The following is an 18,937-nucleotide window of genomic DNA, read 5'->3' on the forward strand; positions in this document are numbered from 1 at the left end:
ATTTCTTGGGTCGCACCGAAGTTCCAGTAGCAAAAATCAGAACAGAACAGGAGAGCAAGGGACCTACAACGAAACGTTTACTGCTGCATGAGGTTCCAACCGGGGAGGTTTGGGTCCGCTTTGATTTGCAGCTCTTTGAGCAGAAAACACTCCTTTAAGAAAACATTTTTATTTTACAAAGGACAAAGCTGACAGCTTGGCCACCTCCACCAGAGCTGAAAGCATTTTACAAATCAATCATCAGCCCAAGCCAGTTACTGAGCAAGAATTCCTGTTGCATCATCATCTTCCTAATTATCCGTTGTATATGATTTCTTTGCTGCATCCTAAGTTGCTGGTGATCTATGCAAATGCAAAATATACTGTATATAAGATACTCTAGCTCAGTGCCTTTTTGTTGATTAATATTGACATTTTTGTTGTGTTCAGATGCCAATGTTTCCGTTTTCAGGGCCATAAAAAGTATTAAATAGTATCTTGGCATCAGATGTATGTATATATAATGTTACCGCTTAGTCTAACATATAGACTGAGGAATGGTTTAGTTGAAGGCTACAATCATTCCATTTGAAATCTGAAAAGTTATATCCACTGGAATATTCCCTTCTCAGGGTGTTAATTATAGGGATTAAATGTTGAAGCCTTCGCACTTGAGGAGGCTCTAAAATGCTGTATGTTCTTTTAAAAAAAATAATCAAATGCAGTTCTTTACTTGACACAGTTCTGCACTGAATAAGAAATTGCAACTTGATTTTTCTTTCTGGTTCGGTTGTATTAATCATTTCTGGCAGAGACAATGTGGTTAAAAAGAGTAAGTAGAAAAAATGATTTATTTTAAATACTGTGTGCGACCTACAATAATGTGGAAGAATATTTTTCAACTTTTAATTTTCCTAAATTATTTGTGTAAAATTACTTGGTTTTGCAGATCTCCGTGGGATGTGCATCTTTATGCTTTGTCATTGCCAACATGTACATACAGAGTGAAAAATATAAGTTTATTAATGTAATTTGTCTACATATATTTACTGATGCATATTGATTTTAAAAAAATATATTTTATTGTACAGGTGAATGGGAAATAATGGGAAGTAACTTACAAGGACTAAATTCAAGGAAAGACTATTAAAATGTAAATTTTGTTTGCTATGGGAACTGCTAGTGCAGTAGGGGTTTGTAGAACTGAAATTTGCTGCAAGCAAAATCTTCCTCCCCACATGAAAATCAGGAATGGTAAAAGGGGGTTTGTTTTTCAAAGTGTTTGACAAATAGTAACCATGTTATTGCATCCTGAATTTGCCTTGTGGACATTTAAGCGTTGCATTCAGTTCTAGACAATGAGTGAATTTGTATCCCACAGGTGCTACAATACCTAATAATGCCTAACAGAGTTTCAAACCTGATTACCAGCCTGAAGGCCCTTTCTTTGCTGGACTTAAGTCAGACCCTCTGTTACTTTTAACAGTTTTCTGTGGTTCAATTTTTCTAGTCCTAAATAAAAAAAAAAATCTTGGCAGCTTTTGAGAGATTGTGTCTATCTAATTGATGGGAATCATGTTTGTTTTATACATCTTAAGGGGACAGCATTTTGTTGTGAGAAAATAAGGTGTGATTGCCAAACCTTTGCATTTTGTATTTAATTGCAGCCTACCCCTAGTGAGATGGGTAATGGCCCAATATTTTAAAGGTATTGAAACTATTCAATTTGTAGAATATTGGCAGAAGTTAATACAGCTGGAATGGTAAGTATTGGTCTTCCAGGAATATGCGCCTTCTATTTCCATGCCTGGTGGGGGTAACTCAATCTTTCTAGGACCATTGTTGTTAAAAGTCATCTCAGTTTGTGCACCTTATAAGTCTCCCGCAGAAAGTCTTTCAAACGTGGTATGATATTAGTAAGCAAACTGTATTTTATACTTCACACGCATATGTTTATTTTAACTTACAAAGTTTTAACAGTGAAGTAAATACCAGCTCAAACAGTTGCTTGAGAATGTTGTTTAACTACTATAGAAGCTACACTTACCTTCCTCCATCAAACTGAGGTTGGCTGGCCAGAGGCACTTTGATTTGCTCATTATTCAGACAGAGGATTTGTTTTTGAGATTCTCAAGGTGCCCCACCCTCAAAGTTCTAGCCTACTGAAAAATAAACAAGATCTGGAACTAGTAAGTGAATGTTGGTCTCCTTCAGGGTCATGAAAAGGACAATCCAGGGACCTGCTTTCCCTAACACGTTTTCACTGCACTTTTTGATATCTGAAGTAAATCAGACCTGGAGTCTTAATAGAGCACCTTATGTAGTAATGTGCAGATTCTAGAAATGTCCTTTTCCTGTCTTGCTTGTTGTCTGTTTAGTTAGGCAGTCTCTGGGATTGTTAAAAAGGCTATATAATGGCTGGGAAAGTAGGGAAAATGTTGGTGAGTTATTTCTGTTTTCAGTACAAATATTTCACAGCATTGCGATAAGCTTCCGTGTTTTAGCATTGTAATCTGTGTCTATGCAGTGACATTTTTAAATGAAGCTCCTGCCATTTTAACTTTCTCAGATTTTGTGTCTGTACAGTATTGTTACTGGGGCTGGAAATCCATGTAGCGCAGAGTATTTTGCATTTCTTTGGGTTTTGTACAGTTATGCAATTGGCACTTCAGAAAGGAATGGTTAGTTAGCAAGCCGGTTTTATTGCATTTTGTCAAGATGACTGGCAAGTGGTCAGTTGCTTTGGCAGAAGGTCCTGGGCACACATCCCAAATCTAACTTTCTAGTAGATATACATCTCCTCTTTCCAAAGGGTGGGAGGACACGTGCTGTCAGCCCAGGCCTTGAAGTCCAGGGTGCCAGCGTTATGGTTTCTCTTCACTCTTCGCCTTTAACAGAAATCAGATTGGTAACAGCCATTAACATTTTGTCACATACAAATGATTGCTCCAAATCAACAATGCTTCTGCTCCAGCTATTTACTGCACTGAGTTATTCTGACAAATGTTCTTGTAACAGGAAAATTGGATCAGGTGAATGAACCTGCCACTACCCACAAATTCTCTCTCAACAGGATGCTGGAATAAAGCTTAGGTACAATAACAGCCCATGGGACTGAGAGCGTGAACTGACGTGAGCAGTGCTGTGCTGCCGAGTACCAAAGGCTCTATGGCCAGAGGATGGTGACACTGCCCCTAAATCCAAGGAAGTGAGGAGGGAAGAAGGGATGGGTGGCAGAGAACTGGAAAAAAGAGAGAAGGCAGAAAAAGTGAGGAATGGAAAGCAACAGCACAGAAACCAATCAAGTGAGATGTAGCGAAGGCTGAGCCTACATGAGAGTCTCGCACAGGGAGGGGCTCCAGCCCAAAGAGGGTGGGGGAGCCATTGTCCTAAGGGTTGCCCATGCAAACCCACACAGAGACAGGGAATAAAACCTCTCACTTGGTTCAGCTTTGCTATCATTGCACATAAGGGGCAGGTTTTTCCTTAAGAGGCCTGTGGTGAACCAGCACCAACAGGGACCTTAAAGAACTGAGTCAGAACCCTTACTGAAAACTTCCTTTTCCACATATCTCAGCAGCTGTGCTGATCCACTCCCTTCGGCACAAGGCTCCTCACATGCTCCGCCAGCCCACGGAGCACACTGTCCTGTTTCCCAGCCCACAGACTGGGAGCACTAAACTAGGGCATGATGAAGTTCGCATCCCCCTCTAGTAACTCAACACCCATCTGCAGCCTGAATTAGAATCCTAGAGGACGCTCAGGGTTAGCAGTATTTGCTTTGGCCAGGACATGCGCCCATTACAAAGTTTTCAACAGATTATAGTTGAGCTGTAATAATTTTCTTTGTTTTGCATCTTTCACTACAAGATACTTATCAGCTGAACTTTAAACCATCTCCCTGCTTATGGCATTTTAAGCATAATTGATGCTTTTCCTAGAGTGCCTGTGATATTTTCTTAAAGCCTCCTGGCTCTGTGATATAGCCCGGTGGTGCAGGATACCGTCACTGGGAGCACAAGGGCCAATGCATGGTTGGGGATGGGGGCTGCCAGAAGCAAAAACCTCAAAACTGTCACAACATAATGATCAAATGTAAAACAAGCTGAGTGAGCAGCTGTAAATCAGACGCCTTGCTTTGCTCACACAGCCTGACAGTAGTGACAGCAGCAAAACTCTAGGTATTTTAAGAGCCTTCAGACACATCCATATGAAATCCTCATCTGACTATCCATCCTCCCCTATCCTGAAGAGGCTAAATTGTAGGGTTGGCCTCCAGGCCTGGCCCAGAGCAATGCAAGAAATGACTCAGCACAACCCATTTCTAGTTCAGAGCTCCCTTACCCTTAAGACACTGGAACAGGAATTCCAGGTGGGGCCATACGGAGAACCATGCTGTTCCCACCCCACACTCGTTATAGATTCACACACCCCTCACTTCTCCAGGAGGCAATCCAGCCCCTTTCACCAGCACTAACTTCTCACAAAATGTACAGAAATAAGCAGACTCCACCAGTAAAACCACCTGAATTTGCCCTTCCAAGCACTTTGATCTATGACCAGACAGGACTGGGGGTGCATCTACTGCCACTCAGCAGATTTGTTGGACTTTACCTCTTCCTCTGCCGAATCTCACTTTCTACATATCCTGGGGGTATTTTCAGCCAATCAGCTGCATCCATATTTTGCTGGCCTAAAGGAAGCAATGGCAACTTTGCCTTATATAGGTCGTTCATTTCTTTGGCCGAGTATATTCTTCCTGTGGGGAGTTGAACAGTAACTAATGTGAACAGCAGCACTATTGCTAGCCAGAATGGCTCTCGTTGTTGTGTGAAACGCTTCTGCGAATTAAAGAATATGGATGATATTAAGTACCTGTCTCACATTGCTGGATAAGCCCGCCCTCAAGAAATCTTCCTTGTACCTCTTTTAACAGCGGATCGTGTAAAGGTGGAGTTGATACCTATAACAAATACAGTATTTCATACGCTTGCACCAAGAAAAACACTTTAATTTGAGGGGCTCAAAATGGCACAGACAAAAGTTACATCTCAAAACACCCTGTGAGTAGGGAGGTGTCATTAGTTCTACTTTATGGATGGGAAACTGAGGCACAAACCGGTTAATAACCTACTTTTCAGAGGTGGTAAACAACCCAGCAATGCTATGGTAAATTGAGAATATAGTCAGAGTCCCAGCCTCCTGCGCTAAGTACCCTCTCATTACCTCTCCCATGTTCCATGTTCTGCACAAGTTTGGCAGAGTCTTTACAGGCTGCCCAAAGCATTAGACATGCGGGTGCTGCTATTGCACCCACTAACAGTATCCATATCTGTGGCCTACAGTCAACTACATCTGGAGCAATCAGGCTTTTTGTAGGAAACTAAATTCCCACCAAAAACAAGCCACATGAAATGTAGGATTATTCACCCAGCAAGTCAGCCAAACCAGCATGATTCAGTATTAGGAACAAAACACCCCCAGCCTCCTGTGAGACACACCAAGCCCTGGTCAAAGAACTTTAGCCCAGGTGACCTTTGTAAATTTGAGTACCGTAAAACAAAAACTCTTCTGAAATATTTCAGAACTCACCCAGCTGACTACTGAGTTTAATATGGAAGGAACAGGGGCCTGCTCTCCTGCTTCCACTGAAATCAACTGTCAAATTCTCCTTGACTTCAATGGCAGCAAGATTGGGACTCAGTTTTGTAAACTAATGCAAGTGGAAACGCCCTGAGCCAAACTGAACGACCAACCCTAAGAGCAACAAATCAGTAACAACATGCACCGGCTGTCTCATTAGCCATTAGACTTTTCTTGATCAGAGGGTGCACCTAAAAGCCAAAAAGCGGCAGTCGGCCGTACCTTCAAATAGGTGGGATGTGTATTCAGGAAGAGAGGGTCGTACTCTGAAGAATCATAATCTTCCAAAGCCACCTTGCCCTGTGTGGGAAGCAAGCAATAGCTCAGGTCATGGCTGATGATGCTGATGCAGTGACTGGAGGTAGCCGTGCTGAGGCCTAGCTAGCACAGGTTACAGATACATTTACAGAGTGTCCTGTGGATGGAGGAGTCTGTTATTTACGCAGCTCTAACTCCTCAGCAGCAGTTTCATGCAATGTTTAGTGCCATCCCTTGCTTTGTATTTAATATTTATATCATAGTGCTGCACAGAGGCCTCAGATCAGGCTCAGCATTGTGCTAGGTGCTGTACAAACACGTACCCAGTTACATCCCTGCCCTGGAGAGCTTAGTCTTTCATGGCTAGTCCCTCGTACAAGCGTAAATGGAAGCACAGGCATAGTTTGACGGCTATGCTATTCTCTGAAGCATCGGTGCACAGTCCCCTCCATGTCCCTGCCACGCTGTTCTGAAGTGCAGCGGAGCTCCCCCCCAGGCCGTAGCTCAGCCGTTCAGCAGGAGATGGAAGTGACATCCACTGCTGCTGAAGAGCTGAGAGGTTTGAAAAGACGGAGCACCTGATACCGGCCTGGTGCAGCTGAGCAGACCCTTGTCTTCAGCCAACTGTGGCCTGATGGAAGCAGAGCCGCTTCTATCTTCGGGCCATGATTGGCCATGTCGCCATTCATCCGCTACCCATGGCCTTGGCTGTGGGACTGGCAGGGAAGGGGGAGGTGAGAGAGTGGGGAGAATGGAAGTCAGGGGAAGGCTGTCTGGCGGGATGGGATAGGGGGAAGGAGGGGAGGAGATTGGAGGGACAATGGAGGGACAGGGAGAGGGGGAAACGTTGGCAGAGCCAGAGGGGGGAGGGAGGAGCGAAGCTGGGGGGAGAGAGCCGGCAGAGATCTGGGGAGAGGGAAAGACTGAGATGGGGGCACTTGGAAGGTCAGGGAGGGGAGAGACCGTAGGAAGAGAGGGGGAGGCTGGACAAATGGGGGGAAGGGAGGGAGTGACTGATAGAAGTGAGGGAGAACAGAGGGATGGAATGGGCAAGAGGGGAGGACAAGTGGTGTGCGGGAATAGGAGAGTGATAGAAGAGTGAAAGGGAAGGGAGGAAGCATGAGTCGGGTGGGAAAGGGCGGGGGAGCTTGGAGAAAGAAGCGGGAGAATGGAGGGAGAAGGATGGAGATGGAGAGGGGCATCGGGTTGATGACAGAGGGGCAGTGAGGTGGGGTGGCAGGGGGGCCAGGAGAAGGGGAAGGCTAATGGCAGGGAGAGAAAGGCAGGAAGAAAGAAATGGACAAAAAGGGAGAAAACATCAGAACAAGAAAGCTTTAAGGTGAGCCAGCATCAGGGATTTTATCTACGCCACAGAAATGTCTCAGTTCTTCAAAATGATTCACAAATGGACACAATGAACGCAAATTAATGCCCCACTGCTACACAGGGCCATGCACCAAGGGAACTGAGAATTGGAGGATTTTAGAGGGTTCACAGCCACAGGTTGTAGGGTAAGGCTGAAGCCCCCAAATTCATGATACAAGAGGGGAGCTGGGCTTTTCACTGAGGAAAATGTGCCCTGGATTCCCTGAGAACTCCAGGAAGTGGTGAAATGGTGATACCGGCCTGGGGGGTCATGATATGTTGGTAGGTTACTTGCATCATCTTACCCAGAGCTCAGGGGCCTCCGCTTTTCCACCACACTTGGTATTTTCCTTCCGAGGATCTCAGTGTTTTACAAGAAACACTCCCCCTCCCCCACAAAGTAAAGCAGATTATATAAGCCTCACTCCCCCCACCACTGCCAGGAAGCCCCCTATATAGCACAATTTATAGGCATGGAGAATACTATACAGAGCTGAAACTGTAGGGTGGAATACAGGTAGGCAGGGTGGAATCGCCTCACTTGGAATTTGGCTAAGACACACTCGTTTTTATGAAAAAGGTCATGGTATCTTTAACAATCGCAAGTAGCCAGGCTCTCATTCAGCAGCATGGGGAACTGGAGCCACCATGACTTAGCGAGAAAAGTGCCAGCAACCAAGTAGTAAACACCACTTCCTGCAGCACTTGGGTGTTCCTTGGAGGCGTCGCATCCAAGTACTGACCCAGCCCAGCTTGCGAGATCCTACTGGATCACAGTCTGAGGTTGGCTGGCTGCAGACCTGAATATGGTATCTTCAGTATATCCCTGAACCCAGAGGTTCTGAATCCCATGCCTTCAGTAAAAAGTCTGACCAAGCCCTTCATCCTTCCAAAATAGATAAACTGAGTTCCATGCTGTTTACTGTGTGGGATGTTCTGATTAAACCTTAGAAACTGAGGTTCTGTTTGCTCTGTGTGGACTTTTAAAGCTTCCATGTCACTTTTCATATGCATCTCAAACTCCATGACCAAAGTTTCACTACTATAGCACAGTGTGCCTATTGCCTACAGCTCTCACACCCAGCTGGCTACATTCCCGTGATGCTGTATGGATAGAGCTCCTAAAAGACTTGTTTCCTTTGACCGAAAAGACATTTTAGAAGCATAAATGATTATTTCACCAGTGGTAGATGATGTGACTGTTCTGTTTTGTGCATCGAAGTTACGTATGAAGGATGACTGGAAGGAACCCCATAGATCATAAATTCCAGTATCCTGCTGTGCAAGCAACCCAGTCATTTAATCCTGTTCATAAACTTCTCAAGCTGTGTCTTAATACTCATTGTTTGCCCCCCCACCACCCCTACTGGGAGGCTGTACCAGAACCTTCCTCCTCTGATGGTTAGACACCTTCTTCTAATTTCCAGCCTAAATTTACTCATGGCCAGTTTATATCCATTTGTTCTTGTGTCAACATTAGCTTAAATAGCTCTTTACCCTCCCTGGCGTTTACCCCCTGGATGTATTTATAGAGAGCAATCATATTCCCTCTGAGCCCTCATTTTGCTAGTCTACATAAGCCAATCTCTTTTAGTCTGCTCTCATAAAATATGCTCCCCAATCCCCTGACCATCCTAGTACTCCTTCTCTGCATCTATTTAAATTTATCTTTCTTGAACATGAGTGACCAGACCTATACACATTATTCCAGATGAGATCTTATCAATGCCTTGTTCAATGCCATTAATACGGCTCTTTCTTATGGCCACATTACGTTGGTGGCTCATAGTCATCCTGTGACTGACTAATACACTCAGGTCTTTCTCTGCCTCTGTTGTTTCTAACTGATGCCCCAATTTACAGCAGAAATTCTTATTGTTCTCTAAATGCATTACCTTGAACTTTGTACTTTTTAATTTCATCCCATTTCTATTACTCTGGTGATCTAGGTCATCCAATTCTTCCTGTACAATTTTGCAATACTCCTCTGTATTGACAATGCTTCCCAACTTTGTGTCATCAGCAAATTTCATTAGTGCACTCCTACTTCTTGTGTCAGGGTCATTAAAGCAAATATTAAATAAGATCGGTCTCAAGACCCATTGACGCTTGAGGAACTCCACTAGTAACCTCCCTCCAGCCCAATAGTTCTCCATGGCACGTGCACATCTTGATTACTGTGTGCAAATGTGATCGCCCCCATCTCAAAAAAGATATATTGGAACTGGAAAAGGTTCAGAAAAGGGCAACAAAAATTATTAGGGGTATGGAACGGGCTCCGTATGAGGAGAGATTAATAAGACTGGGACTTCTCATCTTGGAAAAGAGACGATTAAGTGGGGATATGATAGAGGTCTATAAAACCATAACTGGTATGGAGAAAGTAAATAAGGAAGTGTTATTTACTCCTTCTCATAACACAAGAACTAGGGGTCACCAAAAGAAATTAATAGGCAGCAGGTTTAAAACAAACAAAAGGAAGTATTTTTCCACACAACACAGTCTGTGGATGTTGCCAGAGGATGTTGTGAAGACCAAGACTATAACAGGTTTCAAAAAAGAACTAGATAGGTTCATGGAGGATAGGTCCATCAATGACTATTAGCCAGGATGGACAGGGATGGTGTCTCTAGCCTCTGTTTGCCAGAAGCTGGGAATGGGTGACGGGGGATGGATTACTTGATGATTACCTGTTCTGTTAATTCGCTCTGGGGCACCTGGCATTGGCCACTGTCAAAAGACAGGATATTGAGTAGATGGACCTCGGGTCTGACCCAGTATGGCCGTTTTTATGTTCTTATGTTCTCCTTTCAGCCCAACCCATTGTTATCTTGTTTTAGCCAGTTCCTTACCCATCTTCTCTATCTTAATTAATAATTTCCATTGTAGTATGCATCAAATGCTTTACTGAAGACCAGACAGATTAGATCTACTGCATGTCCTTGCTCTTTTAAAATAATTTATCTTACACAAGAAAGACATCTGGTTAGTGTGGCACATCCTATCTTTGGGAAAACCATGTTGAATTTTATTCCATTTACCTCCATATCTTTAATTACTCCTTCCTTCAGAATTTGTTCTAATGCCTTGCATACTTATTGAGGTCAGACTAACTGGTCTATAGTTGACAATGTCCCTTTTTGCCCTTTCTTTAATATAAGTATTACATATGCTATTCTCCAGTCATATGGTACCAACCCAGATTTGATAGGTTTATTAAAAATCTTTGCAATCCGACTAGCAATCTTATGTGCCACTTTTTTCAGTATTCTGGGATAGAAATTATCCAGTTCCTCTGATATGAGTGCAGTAAACTCTTAAAAGTTTTGCTTTCATCTCTCATGTGGTAATTTCCATTTCTATACACTTATTCCCATCAGCCATTCTACCTTCGCCCTAATGCTCTATATTATCATTTTGTGCCATATGTATATTATCCTTAATCTCCACCCTATCCTCGCTGCAGAGGCCCATTTCTTCCTTTTTTGTTCTCTTTTCATTTTTATGTCCGAAGAACCTTTTATCATTTGTATTAATTCCTTTTGCAAGCTCTAACGCCGCTTGCTTTTTGACTATTCTCACTTTATCCTTTCACTTTTTGACCACCAAGACATACCATATATACTCGTTCATAAGCCGAATATTTTTGGTAAAAAAGTGACACATCAAAGAGCGGGGGTCGGCTTATAAACGGGTCTACACCAAAATTCGATGATTTTAAACTCTATGGAATCATTGAATTGAATATCTAATACATTGTTGTTTTGTTTACCTGGAACGTCTGCAGGCATGGAGCCCCTCAGCTCGCTGTGGCTGTGATTCGCCGTTCCCAGCCAATGGGAGCGGCAAACCATGGCCAGAGGGAGCTGAGGGACTCCGTACCTGTGAACGCGCCAGGTAAACAAAACGTCCAGGCCCGCTAGAGGCTTACCCTAACAGGCCAGGAGCCAAAGTTTGCCAACCTCTGAAATATAGGATCGGCTTATGAAAGGGTCATACAGTGTTTCCTATTTTTACCTAACCATCTTGGGGGGTCGGTTTATAAACGAACGGGCTAATGAACGAGTATATACGGTAAGTTTCTTTTTTGATCAATCCTTTCTTCCATTTTTTAGGGTCTTTGCTTACTCCTAATATCCTTTTTGAGGTGATTATTCATCCAGTTAGGTCAGAGTGCTGCCCTACAAGTTTTTTCCCCTTGCTTGGGACTCAAATTCCAAATAGTTTTTGCACCTTTGACTTTAAGAAAGTCCAAGCCTTCTCCACATTTAAATCCCTGAGCTCTTCAGTCCAGTTGACTTTACTAATTATGTTTCTTAAAGTCTCTTGAGAAACCTTAGTTACTGAACTGTTTTTGATGATCCTTCCTTTTAATTTAAACTGACTTAATTTGTGATCACTTGATCCAAGGTTATTTTCTACAGCCAACTCTTCTATGATGTCCTCAGTCCTTATCAAAATTAAGTCTAAAATAGCATCACTTCTTGTTGGTTCAGTCACTATTTGGTGAAGAAATCTGTCATCTATTACATCCAGTTCATGAACCAGAGAATGGCTTTAGCAGTTTTCTATTAAGAGACACTCAAGTGTAACTCTAGCAGCAGCTGTCCTGTGTGTTCAAAGCGCCCAGTAGCAGTGTGAAATTTACAAAAGAATGACATTTTCTACCCTGAGCATAATTAGTTTTGAGTATTAAACCACTGGAAACAAGGCACCCAAGTCACTGAGTGTTTTTTTCAGCCCTGTGCAACCCTGAAGTAATTGGTAATGTCACTCTACCTTGAAAATTCTGTTAAGATACTACGTTGGCACCACCTCAGCCTGTAGTCCTGCTGCTTCACAGGAGAGGTAGAACATAGAAATGAGTGCTTCCCCATGCTGCTCTGACAATGTGCTGCAAAACCATCCTGGAAAAACTCTTGAGGGGTGAGAGTATAGTTCAGTCTCTGTTGACCCATTCAGTCCTCTTCTATGGAGGTTTGTTTAGCACGTGGTTTTCATGCTTAAACGTTTCACAGCCCACTGAGTAAAACCCACCATTTTCTCATTACAGCACATCCAGTTTGGAACCATTTCATATGTATCTGGTACACTGGACAATCCAATCATTCAGATTTTTTTTTACCATATTAGCTTAACACAATAGCTGTTAGTTTAAACCACAATTATGTTGTTAGCAAGAAAAAAAGATCAGTTACAAACAAGACTAATGCAGCTCCCATAGGTGTGCCACAGTGCATCAATTAAAAGGTCAACAATGGGTGCTTTTGCCAGCAGCCCTCAATGTGCAACCCATACAATGATAAAATCATTATGGATACCTTCTTATTACAGTAGTTTAAATATAGAGAGAGCTGCTTTCGTTTCCTTTCCTCTATTTCTTCACTTGACTGGCTGTCAACTTTGTCCTCAATTTTCTGCAGCAGCGGCTCTGAAACACGCTCCAGCCATTTCTTGTACTGGATCTCCTTCTTTCTCAGCTCTAAGAAATCTCTGTGTCTCAAATACTTGTCCACCTCCTACATGACAGAGAGGCAGAGGATATTAATGTATTTAGGTAACCTATTAAGCACTCATCTTTCAGAGATATCAGAGGTCTATACAGAAAACAGAGTCCAGATGTGGAAGGGTAGGTGGAAATGGGCAGTTAAGTGACCAAACAGAAAGACCCATTATAAATGTTGATCTTCTAAGCGAGAGACTGGTTGTAAGCCCATATTTAGGGTTCCATCTTCAGTGCATCCTCCTTTCAGAGCCCTGTGTGGTGGCCTAGCAGAAGGGGGAAAGGATGGTGCCAAATAGGCTGGGAATCCATAGCAAATTCAGCATTAAACACAGCAGTAATTTACCATAAAGTTTTAATCTCTTTCCTAGAGCATCAGGCCACATGGAGTATGGGGCTGCAGGGCAACATGAGGTGCAAGGGACTGTGATGTAGCACAGAAGGGAAAAGCCAGAAATATGGGGGCAAGTGAATACAGAGAGACTCAGTGGGGGACAGGAGGACTGTGGGCAGGGACATGGAAGAATGCCCACCCTGACTAGTTACGGCTGGGAGATAAAATGTCAGCACCCCACATCCAAAGGGATAGAGGAGGGTGAGCTAAGTCCTCTCTGAGCAGTGAAAAGGCAGGCTTGTATTTCTGTATGCATATTTAAGTTTAAATGTTGAATCTGAAATGATCCCACACCCCAAAGGTGGAAAAATCAGAGGGCAGTTGAAAAACATCTCATGGTTTTTAAGCCAATCTTATGATCCAGGAGTCTAACATGATTGTGGAATGCTAGGGATTGGCACCATAGCAGCAGGAGCTATGAGTGACCAAGAGGACAGATAAATCTATAGCAGCAAAAATGAAAACCTGGCAGTCTATAGAGAAAGAAGCACAGAGGAAGACATGGGTCATAACATCAGAGCTCAGGTAGCTGTAGGTAAAACGACACTATGAGTTACACTTTTCTTCCAGTAAGGAAAGAAAGGCACAAGGCCTCAACTAAAGATATGGGGTCTGAATTACAGTGATGAAAATCTATTTACTCTGATTCACAACGGAATATTTGAGAGCAGAATTTGGCTCAAAGGTCACATATCTTGTGATAACTTGTCTTATGATACTATCAACAACTGACGTTTTACCATCAACTGAGAGATTTTAAACCCACATGTTTTCTTGTGTCGTTATCAGGATATGGTGAAAAGGACAAATACATGTTCCTTACCTTTACAAAATAATTTTCTCTATCCAAGATGGACTGGATAGCAGCAATAATATCTTGGCCTTCATTAGATACTGCCTAACAAAATACCAGCAAAACTGGGAAGTAAAACTGCTGAATAAAAAATAGTCGTTAGAATTAACTCTGATTTCAAAATAGTAAGGATCAATACAGTAGATTAAGTTCTTTGATCAGCAAAGATGGAAGGGCTGGGGGCACTCTTAGGCATTGTGTTTAGATGCTCAGATGAACATGGGAAGGAAAAGCAGATAAGAAGACAAGAGAGGAAAGATAGCATCAGTTCAAGTATGAGAGAGAATATGGGAGAACTCCCTCCTGAGAAGAAAACCTCCTAGGAAGATTTAATCTTACAATGCATTTCCTTTTTCCCTTCCCAGCTTATTAACCCCTCTGTATTGTAAATCCCAAATATTTATTTACACAAAGTTCCCTCCATACCTCCCAACTAAACACCCGCCATCTCTAAACTCAATCCACAGCCTTGAAAATAAGAACAGGGAGGAGCTGTTATCACCACATTGTCAATTACAGCACACCTGAAACTTTAAAAAAAAAAGTTTAAATTTGTAACCTTCAATTGAACTGATGTTCTCAATCTAGTTTTTAAATAAAGAGTTCCTAAGGCCTAATCTATTACCACAACCACTGCAAGTACCCTTATTAGCAGTCTCAGCACTGAGACCAAGGAATGAACGCACAACAGAGACTGAACAAATCTCTCACTCATAGAGGTGCTCCCTCCAGAGCATGGTTGAGACACACAGGCGAGGAAGCTATGGGATAGACAGAGGACTCTGGTCTCCAGGACTGTCAGTCTCCATCACCTTTTACAAGTACTGAATTAATTTAAAAAGAGAAAGCAATTCTGTATTTTACAGGAAAGATTCTAACAGCAAACTTTAAACTTCACCTTTAAAAATCTATGATAAATATTTCGCATTTCAGTGAACTGGTCAGTTTCAGACCCAAACTGCACAGGGTTCTGTACGTAAGGGCCATAGCTGTGGTAAGGCACTAAAGGCTGGCCTACACTGGACAAGTTGCCCCAGTGTAATTAACTCAACTTAAAATCAATTCAATTTCATTGATACAAACAGCTAGTGTAGATACACACAAACTGATTGAAACCTCACTTACATCGACTTTGCTTAAACCAACCTACTTGAGGCTTAAATTAACCTGATATACGCAAGGTTTAAACCAGTTTAAGTGTATTTACATTAAGGGTTTGCACCAGTATAATTTTAAATCATTGTAGTTACTCCAGGACAACACTTTGAGTGTAGACCAAAGCCAGAGAGAGGCTGAAATGTTATTCTTCACTCCCCTTCCTGCCTTTCATTGCTACTGCAGATGATTTCACAAGCCAACTCTATTGCAATCCCCATGCTCGATAGCACCGTTTAAGAATGAAGTTTTAGTCTTAACTTAGAATTTCCTGTGTTATGTTTGTTTACCCCTAATGTGCTGATGGTAACACATCATTGATGGAACACAGCTGGTGTCTGGAGCTGGCCTATGCAAGGAAAGAGAGCCTCCCACCTTCCATGATTCTGCCAAGTTCTATATTATTTTATATCCCAATGTGTATAAATCTGTTTCTTTATTTTTCACTTTGCAAAACCACACTATGTAGTTTAAAAAGACATCTGCATCGCCCCTGTAGACGGGTTTCATGCTTCAGCAGGGTTCTCTTACTGACGTGATATCAGCAGAACAATGCATGGAGCAGGAACCAGACCCAAGGAGCAGCAACTACAGGCAACCAAAGAAGGAGAACTCTATATTTCATAATAAGCTGAATGGCCCTTTTACCTTGGTGATTTGGGGCATTCAGTATGTTACGCTAAACCTGATAGACCTGTATTATATGACTGCAGGCCACCTTTAACAATATCTTACAGAGCTCTTTTCAATTCAAATGCTAATTATAGCCATATAGCACCATTAAAATGCAGCTACCTCTGGTGTGGTGGGTAGCAACTAACACTCACACTGTACAACAGTAAAGGGATGGAAAATGTTGCCCAAGGATGACAAACTTCTCTTAAGAAAACTCCTGTCTCTTATTAAAAAAATGCCTAAAAAAAGCAGACAAGACCCCAGTTGTTAAGGTCTTATCCAACTCACCCACACACAGGAGACTGCATGGAACTGAATGGATCTATCACAGGATGATGATGGGGCCAAGTGAATCGTGCAGAGCCTCAGGCTGCAGGGAACCATTTCAAACTAGACGCTTTGGCCATGTAAGTTACCTTTCCACCCCAAAACACTTCTCACTTGTTAACTTTTTGTTACTCTTCCCAAAGGTGGCAAACCACTACGTATTGTCCACACAGCAGAAATTTTACAAGACTTTGCACTTAATTACTTTTTCCTCATCCCTGCAAAAATACAGCTTCTGTCCTACCTGCACTTGAGAAAAATGCTTCTGTGTTAGCCAATCTTCACAAGCTTTTTTCCTTTCAGAAGCACTTCTGCCAAAAGTGCCTGGGGATCTGCTCCTAGCCAGGGATGAGGTGGCCCTCTGCAGAGATTTAACAGAAGGAAAAAGTCTGCATACAGTTTTGGTTTACAGAAATCACACTGCTCATCCTTCCACCTAGGTACCAAACTCCAATTCCTCTACAACCTGGGGCATAACTATAGCACTTTTCACCCGAAAGGATCCCAAGGTGCCTTACATACTTCACTAACCACCGCTGTGCAAATTGTCTTGCAGCACCAGTTTAGCAGTGCACAGCAATGGTTTAGGACAGGAAGTTTAGAATACCTTATCAAGCTGAAACAGCTGCAAATAGAGTTAGTCAGAATTTTATTACCCAAACTGAAATCTGGCAGGACCCCAGGGCTAACACCCCTATTCCTGCAGAAATGGCCACAGCATATTTAATGTCCATACAGGGCTGGGTCTTCGGTTTTACATCTCTTCCAACAGCACAGTGCCCCAACACCAAGCCAAGGTGCTGGTTGATCTGGAAGACTCAGTCAACAATACCACTTTCTGCAGCATGCTGGGCCAAATAGATTCCTGCTCTAGCTTTAGTGTATTTGGCCCACTACGTTTGCCTTGGAGTTCTCCCATCTAAGTATTGACTAGGTGCGTCCCAGATATTCCACAAGACAAGGTGCTAAGGCTGCAGATGTAACCAGAGAAATCCTTCTGTTGATTGGCAATGAGCATGAAGAAAGAACTACCATGCTGGCTAGGATCCGGGAGCTGCTTAAACTACTCCCTGGGCAGGGGAGGGAGCACATTTGTTGCCTTCAGTGCAGGTAATGCAGTAGGATTCAGCCAGTAGGGAAATGGATAGGGAGGATAGCTCATTAAGAGAGAAAATAAAAAGCATGAGGCTCTTGTAAATCAGGCTCTCGGGAAATACTAGTCTCTCTCCAAGACCAAAACAATGGAAAAGCCTCTGGCTGCAGAAGCTTTAAAGACTTTAATCTTAGAGACTCTGGCTGCAATGAAGCCTCATTACTCTGTTGACTCCAAGGAGAGCTGAGGGTACTCAGCAGTTTTGAAACACAGGCTTACGAAGATCTTGGCCAAGATTCATATAATCCCAGTTAGTTTACCGTGTCCATTCCCAATGTACCATTCAAGATCAGACTGTAGCAAGATCAGACTGTAAGTTCTGTGCTGGCCCTCGACAAGTCTGCACCCGTTAAAATCTCACCCTTAGTATTTATATTCTTCAAAGCCATGTAAATGTAAAAACTCCTGGGGTACCCCATTATAGATGTTGGTTTCAGGTGCCCCATTCTAGGGTTTAGCAGGGTGAAAACTATGGTTGAAGGAAAAAATGGTCACCCACCTGTTCTGGACTCTGCAGGTCATACTCTGTCTGGGACCTTGGACATTTCAGCTTTAGTAACCATTGGTTCTCTGAACCACCCATGTTAGGCGCTCCTGAACAGGGCTGGAAACAGCATTAAAACATGTCAAAAGCCACAGCACACACTAAAAGGGTAGTTTTATTACAATGCAGCCAACCAAACTCCCCAGGAGTTTCTAAATGCTGCAAGAACATTTACCTATGTGTGCATATAACAAATAATCAAACTGAAGATGACAAATGTCAGTTTTACAGTCAGATGCTCCCTGTGATACTGTGTATCGCAGGAGTGGGCAAACTACAGTCTGCGGGCCGAGCCATTTTAAGCTGGCCCGCGAGCCACACCACGTGGCTTGGCCCCGCTCCGGTGCTCCAGCCAGGGCGCTAGGTCAGGGCTGCACCCTGTGGCTCGGCCCCGCTCCAGCCAGGGCACTGGGTCCGGGGCCGCACCACGTGGCTCGGCCCCGCTCCAGCCAGGGCACTGGGACCAGGGCCGCACCACGTGGCTTGGCCCCGGTCCGGCCAGGGCACTGGTTCCGGGGCCGCACCACGTGGCTTGGCCCCGCTCCGGCGCTCCAGCATGCAGCAGCATGCAGAACCGCCTGGCCATGCCTCCATGTAGGAGCCGGAGAAGGGACACGCCACTGCTTCCGGGAGCCGTTTGAGGTAAACGCTGCTCAGAGCCTGCACCCCTCAGCCTCTCCCCACACCCCAACCCCCTGCCCCAGCCCTGATCCTCCTCCCGCTCTCCAAAGCCCTCGATCCCAGCCTGGAGCACCCTCGTGCACCCCAAACCTCTCATCCCCAGCCCCACCCCAGAGCCTGCACCCCCTCCGCACCCCAACCCCTATTTTGTGAGCATTCATGGCCCACCATACAATTTCTATTCCCCGATGTGGCCCTCGGGCCAAAAAGTTTGCCCACCCCTGGTCTATCGTAACCTACAGAACAAATGAGTAGGTTGATTTTGTACTATGGGACAAAGTTGTTTCAGTATATGCCACAGTGTTTGCCATGACGTCAGCTCTGAAGATACCTTTGACTTATTAAATTCTACCACCTTACTTTTACAGTTGTACGATGTTCCTGAGCACTATTAAACCTCTGCTGTG

At 43.6% G+C, this 18,937-nt stretch overlaps 2 protein-coding genes across 29 annotated transcripts in view; one reads left to right on the forward strand and one right to left on the reverse strand.

The window, feature by feature from the left end:
• ITSN2 (intersectin 2) overlaps window positions 1–1,516 on the forward strand; it is a 127,672-nt gene extending 126,156 nt beyond the window's left edge. For all 23 annotated transcript variants that reach the window (XR_010599374.1, XR_010599373.1, XM_065587571.1 and 20 more), the window contains one exon: window positions 1–1,516. Coding sequence is in view for 21 of the 23 variants with exons in the window: in XM_065587571.1 (XP_065443643.1) it covers window positions 1–158 (158 nt within the window). In the remaining 2 variants the exon portion in view is untranslated.
• The window catches only part of FAM228B (family with sequence similarity 228 member B), a 27,632-nt gene continuing 9,674 nt past the window's right edge, over window positions 980–18,937 (reverse strand). For 4 of the 6 annotated variants that reach the window (XM_042848677.2, XM_008163074.4, XM_008163072.4 and 1 more), the window contains 8 exons: window positions 17,805–17,909; window positions 16,397–16,513; window positions 13,966–14,040; window positions 12,567–12,764; window positions 5,845–5,922; window positions 4,855–4,942; window positions 4,594–4,738; window positions 980–2,867 (listed from right to left, as the gene is read on the reverse strand). In XM_042848677.2, the coding sequence (XP_042704611.2) occupies window positions 2,762–2,867; window positions 4,594–4,738; window positions 4,855–4,942; window positions 5,845–5,922; window positions 12,567–12,764; window positions 13,966–14,040; window positions 16,397–16,513; window positions 17,805–17,909 (912 nt within the window). In that variant the 3' untranslated portion in view covers window positions 980–2,761. The remainder of the gene's footprint in view (window positions 2,868–4,593; window positions 4,739–4,854; window positions 4,943–5,844; window positions 5,923–12,566; window positions 12,765–13,965; window positions 14,041–16,396; window positions 16,514–17,804; window positions 17,910–18,937) is intronic. The other 2 variants (XM_008163075.4, XM_024101091.3) reach the window with 2 other exon arrangements.

The sequence above is a fragment of the Chrysemys picta genome, chromosome 3, assembly GCF_011386835.1.
Source record: "Chrysemys picta bellii isolate R12L10 chromosome 3, ASM1138683v2, whole genome shotgun sequence".
Taxonomy (NCBI): Eukaryota; Metazoa; Chordata; order Testudines; family Emydidae; genus Chrysemys; species Chrysemys picta.